The 17775-nt window shown below is 39.3% G+C and overlaps 1 protein-coding gene across 4 annotated transcripts in view; it reads left to right on the plus strand.

The window, feature by feature from the left end:
* The window catches only part of rngtt (RNA guanylyltransferase and 5'-phosphatase), a 429772-nt gene that overhangs the window by 389687 nt on the left and 22310 nt on the right, over positions 1-17775 (plus strand). For all 4 annotated transcript variants that reach the window (XM_069887348.1, XM_069887349.1, XM_069887350.1 and 1 more), the window contains one exon: positions 536-602. In XM_069887348.1, coding sequence (XP_069743449.1) covers positions 536-602 — 67 coding nt within the window. The remainder of the gene's footprint in view (positions 1-535; positions 603-17775) is intronic.

Raw genomic sequence — 17775 nt, forward strand, 5'->3', positions numbered from 1 at the left:
TGCAATCAGTAAACTTGGAGGAATGAGAAGTGAAATTGGACTGTGAACCAAAGAACTTTTCTGAACTTGCACACACATTACATACGCGTGCACTTAGAATTAGAAGGGGGCTAAGTTAGGTTAGTTAAATTAATAGTGATAAGTTAAAGTGCAATTCTGTTTTCATGTTTAAAGATAATTAAAAGCAACTTTTGTTTAAGTAACCATTTGTCTTGGTGAATATCTTTTGCTGCTGGGTTTTGGGGTCCTCTGGGCTCGTAACAATACTAAGATTTTCCAGACTCTCTGCATACTGGATAGCCAATAACAAACTGTATTAAGCTATTAGTATTTCAATTGACATAAGTGATTGTATAATTCTCAAAGAAATATGGCCATTTTAGTTCAAGTTTACAGTATCATCACATGTACTGAGGTGCAGTGAGAAAGTTTCAACTAGTAAATGGTAGTGGCTTTGTATTGAATTTGGGGAATTGCTAACTGTATAATTTTTTATGCAAACTTGGTTTCACTCTTCACATTTTGTTTTCCAAAGGTTGGTCACTCAAAATGTCGGTCTACTATATGTTGGCAATTATGAACATCCTTTTGCACAGATGAAGGTATGTGATGAGAAGAGTGATTTGAATTCCAAGAATTTTGATGCATAAAAACCCAAATCTGTGAAGAAAATTGAACCAATGCTGAATGACAATCATATTAATAATGAAAGCTTTGCTTACCCATTTGCAGTACCAGCTCTATTTGTTGAAACTTGTAACTGAAAATATTATTTATATATTGTGGTCTTTGCCACGGGGAGTGTGTCAATTTGAGAAAACCACATTTGTTGACAAAGATGTGCGAAGAATTATTCAGCTCAACATGTCAACAGCTCAATTGTGTGGATAAGGACTCAAGGAAAATCTTTCAAGATTAAAAAAAAAACTTGAAGAAAAAAGAGATTACAAAAGTATGTGAAGATGAATGATTAATAGAGCTAAATTATTTCTCCATGAAAAGAACCACTCCAAACTCATTGGGTTGAATAATCTCACATGGTGCTCTATATAATATTGATAATTTCACTTGAATTCCATCCTTGAGTTTGAGAGTGAAGCTTCTGAAGAATACTATCCATCTAAGGCTGAGGTATTTTACTGATAAATAGAGCAGTTCCCTCATTAAGTTTTATTTTCTCTTTCTTTCTATTCTGTCCTCATTTATCTCCCGTTTGTGCATCTTCTGCGTGCAGATGGTCTATGATTAACCAGTCTTCACCATCCTATCTCAACCAGCAACCCATCTTTGGTTTCTTTCACCTACTATGGACTTCTATCCTATTTGTAATCATTGTCTTTGTTCTGTCCTCTTCCTTGAAAGATATGGTATTACAAAATGAAAACACAGATTCTCCAGAACTTTCAAAATATCAGCTATGATTTTGTAATCCTTTCATTCCAATGGGGCAATGTTCTCGCTTTTAAAAGCCTCTTCTTGCTAACAGCCTTTCTTAATCAACCCTTGGCCAATGTAGGAAATTGTTTTAGAAAAGGAGCAGTTGAGGGAGGGAAATTAAGGTCAGAGGGACTGGTTTAAGTGTAGGGTGGAAATTTTAGTGGCTGAAGATATGGTGAAAAATGGGGATAGGATTAATTTAAAATATGTTATTCAGTTTAGGAGTCACGTTATGGAGTAGTGGCCTGTCAGGAAAACCAGCCCTCTCCAGGAAAACAGGAAAAAAGTTAGAAAAAGACAAAGCACAACAAAAATAAAATATAAGAAATAGAAGATAAAGTTACAGAGAAGAGAAAGAGGATGGCATCCAAGAAGGAGAAAATAAAAACAACTGGAATAAAAGATGTAGAAAAATTCGCCAAAGAAGAAAGAAGAAGGCCATACCTGCACGAAGGAATAGGATGCTGTGGTGGCAAAGAGCGCCCGACCCCCGAGGTCATTGCCTGCCCTGCAGAGTCGCGACTCATCTGCCAGTGGACTTCAAAAATGGCTTTCGGAGGCAAACAGAAGTACGCAACCAAAGGAAATAAGGGAGAAAGAGGACACCGGTGGGAGGGGGGCTCAGCAGAGGAGCGGGCAGCCGCAGTGCGAACAGCTGAGGGACGCCCGACACTAGGGCGTTCAGCTGGAGGACGAGAAAGGCAGCAGGGAAGGGAGCGATGTGGGAGAGAGATGGAGAGACGACCGGCAAGAAGAGCAATGGCAGGAGGCACAACAGAGGAGTAGCCCAAGAGGGGAGGACCAGCAACAAGAGGCCCAGCAAGAAGAGGCCTGACAAAGAGATGCAAGCAGATCCACAGGAAAAACAGAAGAGACACAGACACAGAAGAAGAGAAGACCAACATCTTCACAGAGAAACAGAAAGAAAAACTAATGGACAGAATATAAAGTTGTTTTTGAAGAACAAATGAGGTCATTAAAAGAATGGTTATCATTAGAATTTAATGCAATTAAAAGGAAATGAAAAGAACAGAAGATAAAATGCAAAGGTTAGACTGGTAATGACAGAAATAGGGAAAAGAGTAGAGAATGTGGAAGAGCAGGAAACAGCTGTAGAAATGGAAGTAAATGACTTAAGAGAAAAATTGGAAGAAAGTGACAAAAAAATTAAAGAGACGCAAGAGTTGTTATCTCAGAAAATTGATATGTTGGAAAATTATAGTAGACGAAACAACATAAAAATAGTGGGCCTGAAGGAGGGTGAAGAAAGCACAGACATGAAGGAATTTATAAAAAGATGGATCCCAAAGGTCCTAGGAATGACAGAAATACAGGAAGAAATGGAAATAGAAAGGGCTCACAGAGCACTAGCTCCGAAACCACAGGTACATCAAAAACCAAGATCCATCTTAGTAAAATTTTTGAGATACACGACAAGAGAAAATATACTGGAACGGGCAAGGAATAAAGTTAGAGAAGATAATAAACTATTGGAATACAAGGGTCAAAAAATATTTTTTTACCCAGACATAAGTTTTGAACTCTTAAAGAGGAGGAAGGAGTTTAATACAGCAAAAACTATTTTATGGGAAAAAGGATACAAATATATGTTAAGACATCCAGCTGTGCTTAAAATATTTATGCCCAGGGAGCAAAACAGACTGTTCTCGGATCCAGAGGAAGCGCTAGAATTCGCAAAACGTTTGCAGGACAGAAGAAGAGATGAAGAGGTGTAATAAGAATGAAGAACAGCGATAAAGTATATATATAAAGATGTAAAAACAATGAATATGTAAAGAACTAAAGAGGGTAAATAGAAGGGAAGGAAAGAAATAAGGGTGGGAAAAAAAGAGAGAGAGCTTTGTTATATGTGTTTTTTAAAAAAAGTATTTTCTGGGGAGGGCTGGGGGGAAAAGGGAAGAACCGTCACTGCACAATCAGTTGACGCTGTGAGGAAGATCGCAATTCAAATGAAAAGGGGAATTGTGGTTGCCTGGCAAGGGATAAGGGGCAACTCAGAGAGGGAGGGAACTTTTGAGTTAAGGTATAAGTGGGTGTGGGAACTGCGGGGGTACTTTATGTCTTAAATGTGTTGTCGTACATTAAGTTTAATAAGAGAAAACTAAGAGATGAAAATGGGGAAAAGGGGGATGGAGGTGGTGAAGAGGTGGAAAAGAAATATAAGCAAGATTTAAGATAGCCATGTTGAACTATATGACTATAAACATTAATGGAATACATAACCAAATCAAAAGGAAGAGGCTACTAAATTTATGAAGAAGGAAAAAATAGATATAGCATTTATACAGGAAACACATCTAACTGAAGCGGAACATAACAAATTAAAGAGAGACTGGGTAGGACACTTAGCGGCAGCATCTTATAATTCAAAAGCTAGAGATGCGGCCATACTCTTTAACAAAAATGTACCAATTAAAATAGAGGAGGAAATATTAGATATAGCAGGGAGGTATGTAATGATAAAATGTCAGATATACTCAGAATTCTGGAATTTGCTCAATATATATGCACCTAACGAGGAGGATCAAAAGTTTATGCAGATATTTTTTTGAAGATTGCAGACACACAAGGAAATACATTGATAGGAGGAGATTTTAACCTTAATTTGGAACCAATGTTGGATAAAACTGGACAAAAGACAAGTAACATGAATAAAATACCCAGGTTTATGGTTAAATCAATGCAGGAAATGAAACTTATGGATATATGGAGGAAGCACCCAAGAGAGAAGGAATATTCATATTATTCGAGTAGGCACAAAAGTTACTCAAGGATTGATATGTTTTTATTGTCATCCCATATGCAAGGGAGAGGTAGGAAAACTGAGTATAAAGCTAGATTACTATCAGATCATTCACCCCTATTATTAGCAATAGAACTAGAGGACATCCCACCAAGAACATATAGATGGAGGTTAAACTCCATGTTACTTAAAAGGCAGGTATTTAGGAAGTTTATTGAATGTCAAATTAAAACATATTTTGAAATAAACACAGGATCAATGAAAGATACATTTATATTATGGGACGCAATGAAAGCCTTCATTAGAGGGCAGATAATAAGTTATATGACTAAGATGAAAAAGGATTACAATCGGGAAACAAAACATTTGGAAAGGGATATAGTAAGTAAGAAAAGGAATTAGTAAAAAGGGATGATATAACGAAAAGGAGAGAATGGGCGGACAAAACAAAACAACGAAACATTACAAACGTTTCAGGTGGAGAAGAACATAATGAAAACAAAGCAAAAGTATTACGAACTGGGAGAAAAAGCACATAAAATATTAGCCTGGCAACTTAAAACAGAACAAGCTAAAAGAATGGTATTGGCCTCAAGGAAAAAGGACAAACAAATTACATATAACCCAACAGAGATTAATGAAAATTTTAAGGCATTTTATGAACAATTATACCAAACTGAGAATGAGGGAAAAGATGACAAAATAGTGGAATTTTTAGCTAAAATTGAACTGCCAAAATTCCAAGAAGAGGAACAAAACAAACTAATAAAACCATTTGAAATAGAGGAAGTACAAGATATATTAAAAAAGTTGCCAAACAATAAAACACCAGGAGAGGATGGATTTCCAATAGAATTTTATAAAACATATAAAGAGTTATTAATTCCTCCTCTCCTGGAAGTAATGAACCAAGTAGAAGAATCACAAAACTTGCCAGATTCATGTCTTTGGCTTGGCTTCGCGGACGAAGATTTTTGGAGGGGGTAAAAGTCCACGTCAGCTGCAGGCTCGTTTGTGGCTGACAAGTCCGATGCGGGACAGGCAGACACGGTTGCAGCGGCTGCAGGGGAAAATTGGTTGGTTGGGGTTGGGTGTTGGGTTTTTCCTCCTTTGCCTTTTGTCAGTGAGATGTAAGACAGCAATAATTACAGTAATACCAAAGATGGGAAAGGATCCATTAACACCAGCATCATATAGACCAATATCTCTACTTAACTCAGATTATAAGATATTAGCAAAATTATTAGCAAACAGATTGGCCGATTGCGTACCAAAAATAGTAAAAAACATCAAACTAGATTTATTAAGAAAAGATGAACAGCGGACAATGTCTGTAAATTCATTAATCTAATTCATGCAGTTCAAGGAAATAAGAAACCAACAGTGGCTGTTGCTTTAGACGCAGAAAAAGCTTTTGACAGAGTAGAGTGGAACTACTTATTTAAAGGATTACAGAAGTTCAGTCTACCAGAAAAATATATAAATTGGATTAAAGCATTGTATAATGGACCGTTGGCGAAAGTAGCAGTAAATGGATATGTATTAAATCAATTTAAATTAAGTAGGTCAACTAGACAGGGATGTCCACAATCCCCCTCATTGTTCGCCTTAGCAATAGAACCTTTGACAGAACTGATAAGAATAGAAAATAAAATAAAAGGGATAAAAATAAGAGGAGTATAAAATTAGCTTATTTGCAGACGACATTATAGTATATTTAACAGAACCAGAGATATCAATAAAAGAATTACATAAGAAATTGAAGGAATATTGAGAAATATTGGGGTATAATGCAAATAAAAGTGAAGTGATGCCAATGAGTAACGCAGATTATATAGAATTTAAAAAAGAATCACCATTTAAATGGCAAGCACAAGTAATCCGATACCTATGGATCAGGTTAGATAATAATTTAAGCCTCTTGTACAAACTAAATTATCAGCCACTAATAAAGAAATTGCAGGAAGACTTAGAACATTGGAAAGAACTGCCGTTAACGTTGATAGGGAGGGTGAACTCCATTAAAATGAACGTGTTCCCAAGGATACAATACTTATTTCAAACATTACCAAACCCCTTAACAGAATTTTTTTTTAATGAACTAAAGAGAACAATAAGGAAATTCTTGTGGAAAGGGAAGAAACCAAGTGTAGCGTTAGATAAATTAACAGAGAGGTATAATCAAGGTGGTTTGCAGTTACCAAATTTTAGAAATTATTATAGAGCTGCCCAATTAAGCTATTTATCAGATTTTTACCAGACTAGGGAAAAACCATACTGGACTAAGATAGAACTAGATAAAATAGGCGAGAAGGTACCGGAAAATATACTTTATAAGTGGATGGTAAACTGGTGCAATATAAAAACTCACCAAATTGCATCATTTACTTAATACATGGAAGAAAGAAAAAACGAATTACCAAATACCAAAATTATTATTGACACAAAATCTGCTAATTCCTTTTACAATAGACAACCATTCCTTTAGAGAATGGGAGAGAAAAGGAATCAAAAGAATACAAAATTGTTTTTTGCGAAATAATTTATTGACGTTTGAACATTTGAAGTACAAATATGGAATAACTCATGGTACAATGTTTGCATATCATCAATTGAAAGCTTACTTAAAGGATAAATTGGGAAACAACTTGAGATTATCTGAAGGAAGCAACTTTGTATATGTGATTTCAGACACAATGATAATTAAAAGATTTATAATGAACCCTAACCCTAATGTAAGATAAGGAGAATGCTGAAATAAACTATAAACCTAAGATGAAGTGGGAAAAGGATTTAAACATAAAGATAAAAAATGAAGTATGGGAAAAGTTATGTTCTGGAACTATGAAGAATACAATAAACACAAGGTTACGTATGATACATGATTGATCCGAATCATGGGTCCTCTACTGGCATCACTTATGGCTCCTAGAACGCTTCCACCAGTGTTGTCTCCGCTCCATCCTCAACATTCATTGGAGCGACTTCATCACCAACATCGAAGTACTCAAGATGGCAGAGGCCGACAGCATCGAATCCACGCTGCTGAAGATCCAACTGCGCTGGGTAGGTCACGTCTCCAGAATGGAGGTCTATCGCCTTTCCAAGATCGTGTTATATGGCGAGCTTTCCATTGGCCACTGAGACAGAGGTGCACCAAAGAAGAGGTACAAGGACTGCCTAAAGAAATCTCTTGGTGCCTGCCACATTGACTACCGCCAGTGGGCTGATATCACCTCAAACCGTGCATCTTTGCGCCTCACAGTTCGGCGGGCAGCAACCTCCTTTGAAAAAGACCGCAGAGCCCACCTCACTGACAAAAGACAAAGGAGGAAAAACCCAACACCCAACCCCAACCAACCAATTTTCCCTTGCAACCGCTGCAACCGTGTCTGCCTGTCCCGCATCGGACATGTCAGCCACAAACAAGCCTGCAGCTTACGTGGACATTACCCCTCCATAAATCTTCGTCTGTGAAGCCAAGACAAAGAGAGAGAAGAGACGTATGATACAGTATAATTGGTTACACAGGGTATATATTATTTCTCAAAAATTAAAAAAAATGGGACTCAACACTATCATATAGATATTTTTACTATGGGAAAGAAATGGGAACAACATTACATGCAATGTAATATGTGAAGGTGAATACATTTTGGGAAGAACTAAATCAGATACTAAATAAAATTATAAAAAAATTGCATACCAAAAAAACCAGATATTTCTTTTAAATAACATAAGAAGTAAAGAATTAGGCCTTAAATTGGACAGAGCACAAAAAAAAATCATTATGATAGCCTTAGCAGTAGCAAAAAAATATATAATGTCAATTTGGAAAATGGAAAAGTGCATGAGTATACAGCAATGGTACATGGAAATGAATGAATGTATTCCATTGGAAAAAATAACATATAATTTAAAAAACAAAGTCACAATGTTTGAACAAATTTGGGAACCATGCATGGAACATATCAGGGAGAGCATGCCTAGGATCTCCATCCCCTAAAATGAAAATGATAAGAAGACAAAACTATTAGATTCAATGTGTAATAAATAGACGACGCATTTTTCTTGTTTATTTTCCTGTGTGTGAACATATTGTTTTATGGTTTTATTGTATTGTATATGTTCAATATTAATGGAAAAAAGGGAGAAAAGGTCACTGTAAATTTAATGAGAAACATTTGTACATATTTTGGTTGACATGATTCACAGTTTAAAAAATAATTTAACAAAAATGTTATTCAGTTTCCCAAAGCTTTAACAATTGATGTCGAGTATTTTCACCTTTGTCTGTCAATTATGTGAATAAGCTAATGCAATAATAGTTTTTTTTGTTGTTTATGAGATTCCTTGATTGTGAATAATTGGTGAGTTCCAGTTTCATGTTTCCAAGTATAATGTAACATTTTTAATTTTATCATATTAGATATTCTGTTTTCCCTGGGTGAGAGTTAGGAATAGTACAATTGAGAGGGTATTTTTCAAATGGACTGTCTACAATAGGGAATAGATTAACAGAGTTAAACTCAATACAATACAGTTAAAATCTGGTGTTTGATGGAGAGTTTATTCTATCTTTATCAATCCAGGCTTTAGAATTGTATTGTACAATTTAATTTACAATTGTATTGAACAATTGAATTTACAATTGTACATGATTGTAGAAATAGTTTTAATCACATAAAGCACTAATCAAATTTATGATTTGTTTTACAATTTATTGAGTTGTGAAAACATACAGGGTGGAAACAGCCCTTTGGCCCAACCTGACCATGCCAACCAAAATGTCCTACCCACGTTGGTCCCACCTGCCTGCGTTTGGCAAACATCCCTCTAAACTAATGGTTTTCAAACTGCCTCCCTAAATTCACATTCCACCTTAACCAATTCCTATGCCATAAGTGCTCTGTGATAATAAGGGATTACCTAAAGTGGAATGTGAGTGGGAAGGGAAGGTTGAGAACTACTGCTCAAGATCCAATTGTTACTGAAATATTTTGCTTGAGAAAAATTGTCATTGGCCCATTCCCTTTGGAGTTATGAAACCGTACACAAAACGAGTCATTTAGGTACAGTTAAAAAAGTGGTTTCAACCTTTTTTTCCCCACTCACCTACCACCTTAAGCAATCCCTTACTAATCACAGAGCACTTATGGCATAGGGAATACTTAAGGTGGAATGTGAGTTAAAAAAAAAATCTTTCCTCCTCACCTCAAGCCTATGTCCTCTGGTTCCTTATTTCCTTACTCTGGGCAAATACTCTCTTTATTCATCCAATCTATTCCTCTCATGCATTTATACATTTTTATGTTCATCTTCCTGTGCTCCAAGGAACAAAGCCCTTGCCTGCCTAACCTCTTCCTATACCTCAGGCCCACGAGTCCTGGCAACATCTTTCTTAGCCTTCTCTACACCCTCTGTAGCTTGACAACATCTTTCCCATAGTATTATCACCAAAATTGAACACAGTACTCCAAATGGAGATCTCACAACATCTTATACAGCTGTAACATGACCTCCCAACTTTTATACTCAGCATTCTGACTGATGAAGGCCAATGTTCCAAAAGCCTTTTTGATTACCCTATATACCTGTGATGCCACTTTCAAGGTCCTATGTAGCTACACTCCAAGATTCTTCTGCTCCACATCACTCCCCAGATCCCTACCTTTCACTGTGTGGGTCCTACCCATGTTAGACTTCCCAAAATGTAACACTTCACCTGTATTGAATTCCATCAACCTTTCCTTTGCCCACCTGCCCAACCAATCAAGATCCTGCTGTAATTTTTAGCAATCGTCCTTGCTATTTACAATATCAACCACTCTAGTGTCATCCACAAACTTGCTACTGCACATTTTCATCTAAATCATTGATAGATATGACAAACAGCAGTGGGCCCAGTGTTGAACCCTGCCTCTAGTCCCAAAAATACTTCCACCATTACCCTATACTTTTTTCCATGAAGCTCATTTTTGATCCATTCTGCTTTCTCTCCTTGGTTCCCATATGATCTAACCTTGCAAAGCAGCCTACTGTACAGAATCTTATTGAATACCTTGCTGAAATCCAAATACTGTATATAGCATCCACAGTTCTGCTCTCATCAACCTTTTTGGCCACATCTTTCGAAAAAACCAGATCGGATTTGTGAGACATGACCTCCCATTTACAAAACTGTGCTGATTACCCCTAATCAGCCCTATTCATCTAAGTTCATGTACTTTCCTGCCTTGGTTAACTCCCTAGAAACTTAACGACCACAGATGTTAGGCTCACTGACCTGTTGTAGCCAGGCTTTTCACTGCACCCCTTCATGCCACCCTCCAACCTTCTGGCACCTTACCTTCACTTAATGATGACCTACATCTCAGTCAGGCCATATGAAATTTCCTATCTGATCAGGCCCAGGGGATTTGTCTTATCTTCATGTGCTTCAGCACCTCCTCAACTGTAATAGTGACAGTTCTCAAAACACCACCATTGATTGCCCCAAATCACCCAGTCAGCGTGTCTTTCTCCGAGGTTAAAAAAAAGAGAAGTACTTGTCAAGTACTTTGCCCATTTCCTGTGAGATTTTTGAGGAAATCCATTTTCCCTGTTACCCTTTTGCTCTTTGTATACTTATAAAATCTCTTGGGATAATCAATGTAATCTGCCAGAGTTATCTCCTGTCTCCTTATTGGCCATAAAGTTTCTGATTTTAGCTTGCTCCTCCGTGCCTAAATCTCCTCCAGATATATACTTGATTCAAGCTGTTTACAATATGTCCCATGCTTCATTCTTGATCTTGACCAGAGCCTCCATTTTCCTTGTCATCCAAGTTTCCCGACACTTTCGCTCTAACAGGAATGTGTATATCCAGGACTCTTGCCAATACACTTTTAAAAACATTTCATTTTCCTAACATTTCTTTTCCTTCAAAGAACCTATTCTAATCAGCATGAGCTAGTTTTCATCTTAAACCTTCAAAGTTGGCTTTGCCTGAATTCTTGGTCCTGCCCTGTCTTTCTCCATAACCATCTTAAACTTAATAGAACAGTGGTTGCTGGACCCCAAACACTTCATTCACTTTCCCCTCCCAGTTTCTCAAGACTGCATTAAGTGATGCCTTAGCACTTACGTGACCATCTACATATTGCCAGAGGTAACATTGCTGAACACATTTGACCAGATCCACTCATCTAAACCCTTCATAATAAGACTTTTCCAGTCAATATTCAGAAAGTTAAAATTCCCTACTTCAACAACCTTATTTGAACTACGACAGCAATCTCCTTGTATATTTGCTCTTCTAATTCCCATTGACAGTTTGGGGACCTGTGGGTACACTCCCAACAAGGCAATCTTGCTGATCCTGTTTCTCACTTCCACCCATAAAGACTCGCTTGCTGTACTGTCACCTCTGACCACTGCCACAATAATAATCAATAAGGCAACCTTCTCACTTTTATCCAATCTCTGTCCTGCCTGAATAACCTTTACTTTGAAATGCTGAGCTGCCAGTCCTGCCCTTCTCTTAACCAGGTTTCTGTAGTAGCTTCCGCATCCCAGTTGCATGTGTTTATCCATGACCTTGATTCATTTGTTTCCTTGACAATCCTTGAGCATTAAATTAGATGCAATTGAGACCAATTGTCCTTCCTTGCTCCCTGCCTACCAACTTCCATACCAACCCCTATCTAACCTCTCACCTGCATCTGCCTGGTACTCCAAGTGTTTAAATTCAGATTCATCAGACTCCTCAATGACAAACTCAATCATACTTGTGCACTTTATTGATTTTTTTTGTTCTCTCTGTATTGCACAGTCAGTTTTCTTGCATTCATTATCTGTTTACTGTTCTTTGTTTGTTTGCGCGGTGTACATTCATAGTGGTAATTCTGCCGCACCTGCAGAAAAAAGGAATCGTAGGGTTTTATGTGTGTCATGTATGTACTCTGACAATAAATCTGAATGTGAATCTAAATTCATGTCAGATTGGTACTTTTGAATTAAAACACACAAGGAGACCATTCTGACAATTGTGTCTGGCTAGTTTTTTTGTAAAAGCTATCGAGTCAGTCTGCTTCCGTCTTTTCCCCATCAACTTGCTCTTAATCTATACGTGGACTTGAATGTCGAGATTTTGGCTTGAGGCTCACTCTTTTAATGCCAACTTTTGGTATAGTATGTGAGAAATGGTACTTTGCTCAAACTTTGAACAGTTAGAAAAAAAGCAAGGAAATAAACACCAGCCTATTTTGTCAGTGAATGCGTGAATTCTGACTGCTTTGCCAATTGTGTCAGCGCAATTATCCCATTTTTTAAAAATCAGTTTATCAAAAATGAACATCACCAGCATTTAGGTTAAGTTGAAGACTTTTGTTATTTAAGAATCCTTTGCATATCCAGTACATAATATAATTAGAAAGGATGGAAATGTTTGATAAAGATTTAGTTTTTTGAGGAATTCTCAGCCAGTATGAAGAGAGGTTATTTTATTGGACTTCCAACGGGTGTTCAACCAGATTCCTTAATATTACAACGGACAAAAAAAAACAAACATGGTTTATGACATTAACATCCCATAATGTAAACAAATTATCCTAATTAAATACAGAATTTAAATTATTTTCAGCAAAATGCATTGAGAACAGATTTTGTCACTTGGATGATTTATTTTAATTTTTCCTTATCTATATGTACCAAGTTTCTGAGTATTTATGGTTAAGCATCTGTATTTTCTGTGTTGCAAATCACAATATGTCAGGTTCTGTAGAAAATAGCAGATGTAGGCAGCCTCCAAGAACGCGGCGCGGGCTACCCACTCTACTGGTCTGGCAAGCCTATGGATGAACGACGCCTATCTGGTGTAGGCTTCATGGTCAAGAACTCCATTGCCTCCAAACTCGAAAATCTCCCGACAGGCCACTCGGACCGGATCATGTCCATGCGACTCCCCCTTCTAAACAAGCATCGCATCGCCCTCATCAGTGTCTATGCTCCAACCCTCCAGGCGGAACAAGCAGAAAAGGACAAGTTCTACACTGATCTGCACAACCTCATTCAACGCACCCCTACAGCCGACAAGGTTTTCATTCTTGGCGACTTCAACACTCGCATTGTCAAAGACTCTGAAACCTGGCCAGGAATTCAGGGCAAGCATGGTGTCGGCAAGTGCAACGACAACGGGCGCCTCCTGTTGGAGCTCTGCGCAGAACAGCGGCTTATCATTACAAACACCCTTTTTCAGCAGAGGGACAGCTTGAAGACTACCTGGATGTATCCCCGATCCAAACACTGGCACCTCCTGGACTACGTCTTGGTGCAAGAAAGAGACAAACGAGATGTGCTCCACACCAGGGTCATGCCCAGCGCGGAATGCCACACTGACCACCGGCTGGTTCGCTGCAAGCTCAACCTTCAGTTCAAACCAAAGTCCAGGAACAGTAAAGTCCCCAGAAAGAGGTTCAATGTTGGAAACCTGCAGTCAGACGAAGTGAGAGGAAACTTCCAGGCAAACCTCAAAGCAAAGCTCGAGGATGCAATCCACCTCACGGACTCGTCCCCTGAATCCCTCTTGGATCAGCTGAAGACTACCATACTGCAATCCACTGAAGAGGTACTGGGCTTCTCCTCCAGGAAAAACAAGGACTGGTTTGACGAAAACAGCCAGGAAATCCAGGAGCTGCTGGCAAAGAAGCGAGCTGCCCACCAGGCTCACCTTGCAAAGCCATCCTGGCCAGAGAAGAAACAAGCCTTCCGTCGCGCATGCAGCCATCTTCAGCGCAAACACCGGGAGATCCAAAATGAGTGGTGGACTAGCCTCGCCAAATGAACCCAGCTCAGCGCGGACATTTGCGACTTCAGGGGTTTTTACGAGGCTCTAAAGGCTGTATTCGGCCCTTCACCCCAGGTCCAAAGCCCGCTGCGCATCTCAGACGGCAAAGTCCTCCTCAGCGACAAGATCTACATCCTCAACCGATGGTCAGAACACTTCCAATCTCTTTTCAGTGCTAACCGCTCAGTCCAAGAATCCGCCCTGCTCCAGCTCCCTCAACAGCCCCTAAGGCTAAAGCTGGATGAGGTCCTCACCCGGGAAGAGACATATAAGGCAATTGAACAACTGAAAAGTGGCAAAGCAGCAGGTATGGATGGAATCCCCCCAGAGGTCTGGAAGGCTGGCTGCAAAACTCTGCATGCCAAACTGCATGAGTTTTTCAAGCTCTGCTGGGACCAAGGAAAGCTGCCTCAGGACCTTCGTGATGCCATCATCATCACCCTGTACAAAAACAAAGGCGAGAAATCAGACTGCTCAAACTACAGGGGAATCACGCTTCTCTCCATTGCAGGCAAAATCTTCGCTAGGATTCTCCTAAATAGAATAATACCTAGTGTCGCCGAGAATGTTCTCCCAGAATCACAGTGCGGCTTTTGCGCAAACAGAAGAACTACTGACATGGTCTTTGCCCTCAGACAGCTCCAAGAAAAGTGCAGAGAACAAAACAAAGGACTCTACATTATCATTGTTGACCTCACCAAAGCCTTCGACACCGTGAGCAGGAAAGGGCTTTGGCAAATACTAGAGCGCTTCGGATGCCCCCCAAAATTCCTCAACATGGTTATCCAACTGCACGAAAACCAACAAGGTTGGGTCAGATACAGCACTGAGCCCTCTGAACCCTTCTCCATTAACAATGGCATGAAGCAAGGCTGCGTTCTCGCACCAAGCCTCTTTTCAATCTTCTTCAGCATGTTGCTGAAACAAGCCATGAAAGACCTCAAAAATGAAGACGCTGTTTACATCCGGTACCGCATGGATGGCAATCTCTTCAATCTGAGGCGCCTGCAAGCTCACACCAAGACACAAGAGCAGCTTGTCTGTGAACTACTCTTTGCAGACGATGCCGCTTTAGTTGCCCATTCAGAGCCAGCTCTCCAGCGCTTGATGTCCTGTTTCGCGGAAACTCCCAAAATGTTTGGCCTGGAAGTCAGCCTGAAGAAAACTAAGGTCCTCCATCAGCCAGCTCCCCACCATGACTACCAGCCCCCCCACATCTCCATCGGGCAAACAGAACTCAAAACGGTCAACCAGTTTACCTATCTCGGCTGCACCATTTCATCAGATGCAAGGATCGACAACGAGATAGACAACAGACTCACCAAGGCAAATAGCGCCTTTGGAAGACTACACAAAAGAGTCTGGAAAAACAACCAACTGAAAAACCTCACAAAGATTAGTGTATACAGAGCCATTGTCATACCCACGCTCCTGATCGGCTCTGAATCATGGATCCTCTACTGGCATCACCTACGGCTCCTAGAACGCTTCCATCAGCGCTGTCTCCGCTCCATCCTCAACATTTATTGGAGTACTTCATCACCAACATCGAAGTACTCAAGCTGGCAGAGTCTGCAAGCATCGAATCCATGCTATTGAAGACCCAACTGCACTGGGTTGGTCACGTCTCCAGAATGGAGGACCATCGCCTTCCCAAGATTGTGTTATATGGCAAGCCTTCCACTGGCCACCGAGACAGAGGTGCACCAAAGAAGAGGTACAAGGACTGCTTAAAGAAATCTCTTGGTGCCTGCCACATTGACCACCGCCAGTGGGCTGATATTGCCTCCAACCGTGCATCTTTGCGCCTCACAGTTCGGCGGGCAGCAACCTCCTTTGAAGAAGACCACAGAGCCCACCTCACTGACAAAAGACAAAGGAGGAAAAACCCAACACCCAACCCCAACCAACCAATTTTCTCTTGCAACCGCTTCAACCGTACCTGCCTGTCCCGCATCGGACTTGTCAGTCACCAACAAGCCTGCAGCAGACGTGGACATACCCCTCCATAAATCTTCATCCGCGAAGCCAAGCCAAAGAACAAAGAAGAATTAAATCCCATCGGGACCAAAAGAAAGGTCACTTTGACTGACCCGTATTTGGGTAGTGGAAGCAGGAGAAATACTGCATTTGGATTCTGACCATTGTGACAGTCATTTTGGACTGATCCACATCTGAGTTCTGGAGGTATTCTGAAAGTCAGTCGTTTAGGTTCCCCTACGAAAGGAAAAGGGGAATTGTGACTACCAACTCATCTGAAAGGAAATAACTCGTCAAGGTTTCGTGAGTTTGCGGCAGATTGTTCCTTAGTCTCTCCCACCTCATTCGTAGTCACCTCATTGCCTTAGCTTAAGAGTCTTCGTGTCAACACTATAATTTCTAAGACTGACTTTGGAATAAGATTTTGGAATTGTGCGTAAGCTGTAATCGTTTGGGTGTCTCTCACACACACACACACACACACACACACACACACACACACACACACACACACACACACACACACACACACACACAATTAAGTATATTCACGCATAGTTGGGGATAAGGTGTTATATTATTAGTAATTAATAAAAATTAATTTTTAAATAACATTGTCTTGGTGAATTTTCTATTGCTGCTGGTATGTGAAGTAACAAAATTATTATTTTTTTGACTTTGCACAGTCACTTTGTTTACACTTCTCTCTTTTGGCTACATATCTTTTTCTTGAGTACAGTTTACCCTTTCTGCCTGGCCCGCAGGCAAAAGTTTCTCAGGTTTATACAATATGTGATGCCATGTTTGTACTCCGACAATAAACTCAAACTTGGAACATTAACTGCAACTTTGATTATTTAATTATCTATCCCTTTTTATTATCTCGTTTTGTATGACATATTGTGATAATTTAGTTTATACTATTGTTGTTTGTCTCTCTTGTGTGACTGCAGCAAGTAAGAATTTTGGTGCATCTGTACATTGTTCTCATGTATATGACAATAAACTTTCTCAATCTTAATCTGTCAGTAATTAACACTTCTTAATAAGGGCAGTAGTTTGTGCATTGGAGATGTGCACATTAGCAATATGTTTGTATCTTTTTAAGTATTAGTACACACTAATTAATTGAAGTGATTAGAAAGTAAAGTTTAAATGGCAGATACCAAACCTGTGTGAGAAGATAAACACAAATGTAAAAAGCAAATCAATATATAAAAGAAACTTGCTGTGCCTGTAATAAAGGAACTAATGGAGTAGAATTTAATTAACATGGGATATAAATATTTGTAAAGATAGTCAATGCAGATGGGGTGAATAGAGTAAATTAGAACAGGCTTTTTGGAGGGGAGTAAGAGTAAAGGAAGTTTGAATACAGAAATTTCTTGCAGGTGAATTGGATATGGATACAGCATAAATTTAGAGATGACCATAAGGTTAAGGGCTGAAAATCTGTGTCCCTTTCAATGGTGTCTCCAGTTCAGACTCAAATAATATGGATTCTGTATGTCCCAAGTATCCATGTACTCCAGACAAGAAATGATTGAAAAGATGAGTATATCTAGGAAAAGGTGCCAACATGTGGGGCTGGGAAACCCCCAAGGTATCCTCCAAAATATGTCCACCCAAAATAAAAAAATCATAGAGACCTCAATCAAAATTCAGTCAAATAAATAGGTTTTCTAATTGTGAGGGAAGGAAAGAGGATCTTGGATTTACAAGTTAAAAGTTATCACAAAATACTTGCTGTGGAGCTAGCACTGAGCCT

Source organism: Narcine bancroftii, chromosome 6 (assembly GCF_036971445.1).
Source record: "Narcine bancroftii isolate sNarBan1 chromosome 6, sNarBan1.hap1, whole genome shotgun sequence".
In the NCBI taxonomy this organism is placed as follows: Eukaryota; Metazoa; Chordata; class Chondrichthyes; order Torpediniformes; family Narcinidae; genus Narcine; species Narcine bancroftii.